At 45.2% G+C, this 9,497-nt stretch overlaps 1 protein-coding gene across 1 annotated transcript; it reads right to left on the bottom strand.

Annotated features, from left to right (window-relative positions):
• Positions 1–319: 319 nt before the first annotated feature.
• On the bottom strand, positions 320–7,364 carry LOC129475735 (G antigen 10-like). Its single transcript, XM_055268011.1, has 5 exons — positions 7,261–7,364; positions 6,125–6,213; positions 5,511–5,661; positions 2,250–2,375; positions 320–379 (listed from the first exon to the last, which is right to left on the bottom strand). The coding sequence occupies exons 2-5, from the start codon at positions 6,203–6,205 to the stop codon at positions 342–344; spliced, it is 396 nt and encodes a 131-aa protein (XP_055123986.1). The 5' UTR covers positions 6,206–6,213; positions 7,261–7,364; the 3' UTR covers positions 320–341.
• Positions 7,365–9,497: the final 2,133 nt, after the last annotated feature.

The following is a 9,497-nucleotide window of genomic DNA, read 5'->3' as shown; positions in this document are numbered from 1 at the left end:
GCTACTCGGGAGGCTGAGGCAGAGAACTGCTTGAACCCGGGAGGCGGGGTTGCAGTGAGCAGACATCGCGCCACTGCACTCCAGCCTGCGCCACAGAGCAAGACTCCGTCTCAAAAGAGAAAACAGAAAGAAAGAAAGAAAGAAAAAAGAATGATGTCTCTACATACCAGCTCAAAGAGTTACAATATACGATTTCAGAGAATGATACATATTTCCCAGCATCAAAAAGCTAGAAATAAAATTCACAAAAGATGCACAAGACTTCTTTGCAGAACGCTGTAAAGCTTTATTGGGAGAATTTTAAAAAACAAATTTCCAACATAGGAGCAGCCTGCATCATTTCAGCGTGTCTTCTTTTCACACTGTGATTGCTTTTCACCTGTAACAGAAAACGTAACAATGGGAACATGACTTAGCAACAGATTATGCAGATGACCCTAAAGGCATACAAAGCACACTACAGTTTGGGTTTTATTAAATGGACTAAAAACGGAACCCTATGGGTGATCCTGTGTCTTACACGCAATTGAACCTCTGCGTAAACTTTGAGCGTAGACCTGCAGAATTTAAAAGCAATTTCCTCCCTGAACATCAACTGCCTCCTTTCAATTCAGAAGCACTTACAATTAACAGTCAGCAGTTTGGAAAACACATGTGTAAAACATACTTCAGTTGATTACTCAGGAAGTACTAGAGTCATGGTCTTTCAACTTTAAATCTTATCAATTCATGTCTCTAAAGCTGAAACATACATGTAACATTTGATATGATTAGAGATGATTCTATCCTATCTGTGTCTACAGTCTTATTAGAAATAGTGGCTCATGAAGACTGACGGTGGGGCAGGGAGCATGCACAGCACAGGCATCTTACTCACACCCATGCTGAGCATCACTGACCTACATGCCACAGGTGATGGGAACTAAACGGTCTCTCGCCATTTGATATTTCAGTCACTCAAGGTTTCCGTGAGGAAAGATTTAAGAAGCAATTGTTCATTAAAAGCCAGAGAATCCCAGCCTGGGCAACATAGTGAGACCTCATCTCTACAAAAATGAAAAAAAAAAATGTAGTCAGGCACGGTGGCTTGTGCATGTAGTTCCAGCCACTCAGGAGGCTGAGGTGGGAGGACTGCTTCAGCCTGGGAGCCAGAGGTTGCAGTGAGCTGGAATTGCACCACTGCACTCCAGCCTGGGTGACAGACTGAGACTGTGTCTCAAACAAACAAACCAAGAAGAGGGAGAATTCACAATTTCACAAAGATCTTACACTACGTATTCCCATCTCCACACGGAAAAACTAGGATGAAGCAGAGTGCCCGCTCACTTTCTTACTGACAATGAAATCTCAATTCAGAGATTTTCAGATGGCTCAGGCCAGGGTTTCATGATTTGTGATTAACAAATCATGCGAAGCAGGTGATCTCTGTATCCCATGCATTCTATGCAGCAGGATCAGAGTATGAAAGAACCAGAATGGAAAATGGTTTTAAAATCTCTGACTTAAACTCACTATTTTCATAAGAACCAAAGATAGCTTTAGGAGTGAAAGGACTCACTCAGAATCTCGCCAAGGCTGTAAGAGCTGGTATTAGAACCCGCATGAGTGCTTCAGCATTTTTCACACCAAGTGATGGGTGTTACAAATGTGTTATGTATTGATTAAAAGCAGACCTTTACAAAAGCATCTAAAAAGTATGAGCTACTGGTTTAAGGACGTATACTCAAAACATTTAATTCAACATAGCTTTGACTCAGTTTGTTTCTGTGTCTGACAGTCTATCAGTCGGGTGCTGGGGCCTGAACTACGTTTCAAATGACCTTTATATAAGAACTCTCTTACTGAAGAGGCAGTATTGTTACCTCTCTGTTATTAAAAATACAATGCTGGGTCGGGCACGGTGGCTCTCGCCTGTAATCCCGGCAGTTTCAATGCTCGAGGCAGGTGGATCACCTGAGGTCAGGAGTTCGGGAAGAACCTGTGCAACGTAATGAAACCCTGTCTCTACTAAAAATACAAAAGTTAGCTGGGCGCGGTGGAGCATGTCTGTAAGCCCGGCTCCACCAGAGGCTCAGGCAGGAGAATCACCTGAACCCTGGAGACAGAATTTCCAGTGAGCCCAGATGGCACCACTGCACTCCAGCCTGGTCTTCAGAGCGAGACTCCATCTCAAAAAAAATAGTAAGAATTATAATACGATACTGTGGAAACAGACACCCTACAATGTGCATGCCTAATGGACTGCCTACCTTCTTCAGGCGTTTTCACCTCCTCTGGATTTGGCGGGCCCATCTCCTGGCCATCAGGACCATCTCCACACTCACACCCAGTCGTTGGGTGAACCTCTTCCTGGCTATCAGCTTCAGGCTCCGGCCCTTAAAAATAAAAAATGCATCTCAATTTCAGCAGTAAAACATGAAATATGAATAAGAAAATCATATTCTTGCTCTCGCTGTTATTATATAAAAGCTTTAGCTAGTGTAATAATAAATGTGTTGATAAGAATTCCAGGAACATTATTTCAGGAGTCTGTTAGCAGAAAACAGGAAAACAAGGTGTTCCAAATATTACCGTCTTCCTTTCCAAAGACTGCCCTCACACAACTTTGCTGCCTCCTTTGCACTTCTCTGTTATTCTACTTCTGATTGTCCTTCTCGTATTAAATGACTCAAGGCTGAAAGCCTGTCTCTCACAGCACTTACACTCCTAGCGCTTAGACTCTTATATGGCATGAGCAGCCACCAATAAACGCTGAGTGAAAAAAACTCTTTAAAAAATACATGAAAAAGCCCAAACTGCAGAATATTCTGCAAGCCAACTGGTCTGTCCTCTTCAAAAATGTCCGTATCATGAATGACAAGAAAAATTAAGGAAACGTTCCAGATTAAAGGAAACTAAAAACACCTGAAAAGCACATGCAAGGCGCGATTCTGAACTGGACTCTGGATCAGAAAAAGAAATCCTATCAATAAAATTATCTGGGCCGGGCGTGGGGTCTCACGCCTGCGATCCAAACATTTTGGGATGCCATGGTGGGCAGAGCAGGTGAGGTCAGAAGTTCAAGACCGCAGTGGCCGGCGCTTGTAGTCCCAGCTACACGGGAGGCTGAGGCATGAGAATCCCTAGAACCTGCGAGGCGTAGGTTGCAGTGAGCCGAGATCGCACTACTGCACTCCAACCTGGCCCACAGAGAGAGACTCCGTCTCAAGAAAGAAGAAAAAAAAAAAGGAAAAAAGAAATTTTCAGGCCGGGCGTGGTGGCTCACGCTTGTAATCCCAGCACTTTGGGAGGCCGAGGTGGGCGGATCACAAGGTTAGGAGATCGAGGCCATCCTGGCTAACACAGTGAAACCCCGTCTCTACTAAAAAATACAAAAAAATTAGCAGGGCGTGGTGGCGGGCGCCTGTAGTCCCAGCTACTCGGAGAGGCTGAGGCAGGAGAATGGCATGAACCCGGGAGGCGGAGCTTGCAGTGAGCCGAGATTGCACCACTGCACTCCAGCCTGGGCGACAGAGCGAGACTCCGTCTCAAAAAAAAAAAAAAAAAAAAAAAAAAAAAAGAAATTTTCTGGGGAACTGGCAAAATTTGAGTATGCACTGTGTATTAACTGACTCCATTTTCTCATTGTTAAATTTCCTGATTTTGATCTTTGTGCAGTGATGATCCAAGAAATAACTTTCTCTTTCTTCCGACGATATACACACCCTCAAGTACATAGGGTAAAGGACCATAATACCTGAAACTTTATCGAAACAATTCAGCATTAATAACAGCAAACATATATCCGTATGTGTATGTGTGTGAGTGTGTGGGCAGCAGGGTAAGAGAGGGAGGGAAGAGATATGAAACCTATGGAGCGAAAGCTATTAACAATTGGTGAATCTAGGTGAAAAGTATATGAGTTCATTGTACTATTCTTGCAAATTTTCTATAAATGTTGTGTCTTGAAAATACATACAGTAAAAATTTAAAAGAATATATGACAATTACACTGAACTTTAGGAAGAAAGGAATTTTTAATTGTGGTAAAAAATACACATATCCTAAAATTTACCATCTTAACTATTTTGAAATGGTACAGTTCACTAAGGAGTTATGTTTGCAACATTACCAGCCGCTAGGCACAAACTTTGCATCTGTGTTTTCCTATACCATGAGACCTTTATTTACTTATTTACTTATTTATTTATTTATTTATTTATTTGTTCATTTATTTATTTATTAGCGATGAGGTCTCGCTGTGTTTCCCAGGCTGAGCTTGAACTCCAGGGCTCAAGCAATCCTCTCACCTCAGCCTCCCAAGTAGCTGGGACTATGAGTGCATGGCAATCAGCCCAGCTTTAGACCTTTCTCCTAAATGACAATCTAAGGATAAACCACAGGACACGTATAATGCTTATATTCAGCCATAGAGTACCAACAGCAGTGTGCATCAGCTGAGAAATCTGAAGTCTACAACATGGATAGGATTTCGGTTACAATTACAATGTCAGTTTCTGAAGGACTGATTAGCTGGATGGATTTGAGGACTATGGAAAATCTTACAGTCACGACACCCATTACCTATTGGGGTAAAGAGAAACTTCACTTTGTTCCAACAAAGTTATATTTAGGTCCGAAGGTCCTAAATGTAATATTCCATAAATGAACCCCACGCAGAACAAAGCACCAAATATAAAGTTGTTTGTGAATCACAGAAAATATACTGTCCCGCACTGAGAATAAGGGAGTGGGCGGACAGCAGTTAATGGGCATTGTTGTCAGTCAGATTCTAGAAACTTTTCAAAGTACATCCCTGGAATAATCCATGACCTCAGTTACATAAATGTTTCCTTTCAAATATTTTAGCTCGGAGAAATTATTTCCATCTCATATTAATCTCAGGATAATTCCTTTTCTAACCATAAAAGGATTTAATCACCTCCTAAAAGCCACTTAGAAAAATCACTAAACCAGCTACCTGTATGGCAGTATCCTCATTTATCCAGCTTTTATCAAACGTACCATATGAAGATATCAATCAAAGGAAACGGGGGCCAACATTCAGCGACTCGGTTTTTGGAGCTGCTCCTGCTCCTCTGAACTGGGTCTATTCTTGGGTCAGTACTAAGCTACCCCACAGTAAAGCCTTTGAGTTTTAAGCATTTTCAGCAAAATCACTTCCTTCTTTACAGCAACATAGATGATAGGAAGACACAAACCTTGGAACACAGTACAAATTTTGTATTCACCAGTCAAGGGTTCTTGGATAACACACAATCCTGGCACCTCCATTCTCTCATTCATAAAGTCGAGAAATTTTATCATAGTGAGGGATTTGCCTAAGCTAAGCTGCAAACTACATAGCCTCCTCGCTTTTCCAGTCCATTTCAGGCATTCTTTCCATTGTTTTCTTTCCTCCTGTTCCTGCTATGTGACAATGCCTAACACACACACACATGCACACACACACACACACAAACACACACACACGCACACACCAGCAGATGTTCTTCTTCCCTTTCCCTCACCTTGACCTGCAGATGCTCCCTCATCCTCTCCCTCCTGAGCAGCTGCTCCCTCATCCTCTCCCTCCTGAGCAGCTGCAGGATCCTCACATTGAGTTGCTGGTTCCCCTTCTTCAGGTTCTGGTGATTCCACTTCATCACTGAACTGCTCGGGCTGGGGAATATGTGTGGGTGCGCAGATAAAAAAAAAGTTTTGTTATTGATGCAAAATTTTACATCTATACACAGAATACATAGCTATTTCTGGTCATAACGAAGCCTAAAGACATTTCTCCACCTCTATGCTCTATGCCCAATAAGGTTACTCCACCCACAGGGAGGTTACTGTGAGAAAAGTGACGCACGAGGACTTTGGAAGCTATTATACTCTGTGTTGGAATAGATGTGTACAATCTGTCATTAACAAACAAAGCATGAGAGAGAAGTCATGGGCAAAAGCTGAAGAACACGAGGGAAAAAACAATCCTCCAGAATCCATGTTTCCTTCATGAGATGCCATCATCATTTTTTATGAGCAGGAAACACCTTTATCAGCATTTCCACACGAATGCAACAACACTGTCACAAAAATTAATTTCTGCTCATAGAAAACATCGAATTAACGTTTAAGCACTCACCAGCATAGGCCCAATCACTTCAGGAGGCTCTACATAGCGTCTTGGTCTAGGCCGATAGGTCGATCTTCCTCGCCAACTCATATTTCACACTGAAAACAGACAACCGTGATTGGGAACATGCGCTCGAGAGGGCTGCTATATTCGATCACTTCCATGGATAAATGTTAACTTGCCGTTTTAATTTTGAAAATACTCTCAAAATAAGCTCCAGAGTTAAGCATACGTGTGTACGCTGTCTGAGTGCCTACAAAGCCATTTCTGCTGGCCAAGCTGGCAGAGCAATCATCTTAAGGCGTGTGGCAAAAGGCAGAGGACATTTTTTTCTAAATTTCTTTTGGACACGCGGTCTCCTCGCTGTGTTGCTCAGGCTGGAGTGCAGCGGCGTGATCACAGCTCACTGCAGCCTCGACCTCCCGCTCAAGGGATCCTCCGACCTCCGCGTCCTGAGTAACCGGGACTACAGGCGAGCACCACTGCGCCCCGCAGACAGAGGTCATTTCTGATGAGGTTTAGTTTCACAAGTGGACTCCCCACGAAAACACTAGTGAATCACAATTCTCGTGATTGCTGCTTTGGGCACACTCCCACTTCCTAGGGCCATTCACCCCTCCTCACAACAAGTTTGGTTGGACCGCACTGCCTCGCCCACTCCTTCCCACTGTTTTCGGACCTTCCATGGCGGAGGTGAGACCTTGCAGTGCTTCTCACTCGGTGGCTCCGCACTCCACACAGCTGGGGGGCGCTCACCAGGCCGCAGCCTTCCCAGGTGCCAGGTCCCTTCTTTACCGCCCGCCTCGCCCCCGCCGGGGGCCCCATTCAGGAAATCTGCCCTGTGGCGTCGGGGGTTCCCGGCACCTCGGGACTTCCATCCCCCCAACAGCACTCACCCCATCTTCACCTGAGCCCCTGACCGCCTCCCCTCCGCGGCCCACCTTCCTCCTTCCTCCCTGTCCAGGCCCCTTCACGACCACGAAGCCGCTGGTGGCCTCGCAGCCTGTGAAGGGAAGGAGGACGACCTCGTGGCCCTTCTCCCTCAGAGGCCACAGACCAGGAAGCGGGACCCGCCTGACCCACCCGAGGCCCTCTCCACCCTCACTCACACTTCAGCCCCCGGGATGACTGGCCCGCACACCTACCAGATGAATCTCAGTAGAGGAAAAAGAGTCCCCACGTCAGGAACCAGACCGCACTGCCTCACAGCTCCCTGGCGTTCTTCACGTGGGCGAAGGGGCGGGGCAGAAGATGCCCAGTGAACATGCGCACTGAGACGGGAGCCCAGGGAGCATGCGCGGCTGTGGGCTGGGGAGGGCTGCCGTTCCCAGTGCCACGCCCCAAACCCTCGATTCCTGTCCTCACTGAGGATGAGGGAATCCCACCTCCCTCTGCTGTTTCCTATGCCTCTGGGACTCAAGTAGTGCTCCCCTCAAAACTCACCCCATCTTTAACTGAACCCCACCCCCAACCCAGGGCCCTCTCTTGCCCTGGCCCCACCATGGGGACAAGGACCACTGTGACTGGCTGGGAAGACAGGTAAACCACCTGCGAAAACAGAACTAGCAACCTACCCCAAAAGGAAATTGTTCAATGTGAACAAGTCAGAGAAACAGACTGAAAGAAAAATGAATACAATCGCTAGGACCCGTGAGAAAATACTAAAACGATATCTATCGTTTGTAGCATCAGAATCACAGAAGGAGAAGTGACAGTATCAGGGAAACAGGACAGCCAGAGTGACACCATGTGAAAATAAACTCCGTCTTGAAAATAGCAAGATACATAGTCCCACCAGTAACAACCCATGGTCCTAAGATGTTTCGAGTTGAGAAAACAGATGAAAGGTACCTCCAAGGACATGCTCCCACAGCAGCGGAAAGTGCAGGGTTCCCAACACCCATTAACAGTATATGCTTTCAACAGAATTATGCTTTCATGGACTTACACACTGCTAAGTCAAGGAGAGTTTTCTTTAAATCAATAGTATGATAAAAGTCATCATGCTCTTAGCCCACCCGCACAAAGGCACAGATTAAGTTTAGTCTTTATACAGATAAAACCCCTATATAAGAAAAACCAGACCAGGCCAAGGCTCACGCCTGTAATCCTAGTATTTTGGGAGGCTGAGCTGGCCAGATCACCTGAGCTCAGGACTTCGAGACCAGCCTAAGCAACATCAGAAAAATCTCATCACTACAAAAAAACAAAAAAACATCGAAAAATTAGCTGGGCATGGTGGCATGTACCTATAGTCACAGCTACTCAGGAGGCTGAGGGGGGAGGACCGCTTGAGCCCAGGAGGTCAAGGCTGCAGCGAGCTCTGATAACACCACCGAACTACAGCCTGGGTGACAGAGTGAGACCCCGTATCAAGTTTTAATAATTGAACCTAAAAACGTACAAATTTATCGATCAAATTCACTATATTAACACATGAACGGGAAAAAATGCTGTGGTAATCGAAATACATGCACTGTTTGATGAAAATCAACATATATTCAAATGAATACTCACAGCAAATTTACAACAGAATGGAATGACTTACTCTGCTAAAGTCCGTCTGCAGAAAAAGGACAGCAAATAGGATGGGGAAATGTTGAAATTTTTCGGTTTCTCATCAGGGATAAGACAAGGACGTCCACTGTCACCCTTGTAACAGGTGGGTCTAAGCAATGCCATAAAATCAGAAAAGGAAATAAAACTCTTTACAATGGCAACAACAGGCCGGGCACGGTGGCCCACACCAGTTAATCCCAGCATTGTGGGAGGGGAGGCGGGTGCATCACTTGCACTCAAAGTTCAAGAACAGCCTGGGAAACGGCAAAAGCGCGTCTCTACAAAATTACAGAAGGAAAAAGAAAAAAAATGGCAGAAACAAAATTGTTCTTATTCAAGGATGATACGTTTCTGTATGTTGAAGACTCAAAACGATCTAGAAGTAAACTTTAGAATTCATAAGCATATTTCACAAGGCTGCTGGATAGAAAACCAATATGTAAGAATTATGTCTCCGCTGGGCGCGGTGACTCACGCCTGTAATCCCGGCACTCTGGGAGGCCGAGGCGGGTCAATCATGAGGTCAGGAGTTCAAGAGCACCCTGGCCAAGATGGCGAAAGCCCATCTCTCCTAAAAACACAAAACTCAGCCAGGCGTGCTGGTGGGTGCCTATAATCCCAGCTACTCGGGACTCTGAGGCAGAGAACTGCTTGAATCCGGGAGGCGGAGTTACAGTGAGCAGAGATCGCGCCACTGCACTCCAGCCTGGGTGACAGAGCAAAACTCTGTCTCAAAAGAGAAAACAGAAAGAAAGAAAAAAAAAAAAGAATGATGTCTCTACATACCAGCTCAAAGAGTTACAATATACGACTTCAGAGAATG

Source organism: Symphalangus syndactylus, chromosome X, assembly GCF_028878055.3.
Source record: "Symphalangus syndactylus isolate Jambi chromosome X, NHGRI_mSymSyn1-v2.1_pri, whole genome shotgun sequence".
In the NCBI taxonomy this organism is placed as follows: domain Eukaryota; kingdom Metazoa; phylum Chordata; class Mammalia; order Primates; family Hylobatidae; genus Symphalangus; species Symphalangus syndactylus.
This window is presented reverse-complemented; position numbering and strand designations above follow the sequence as displayed.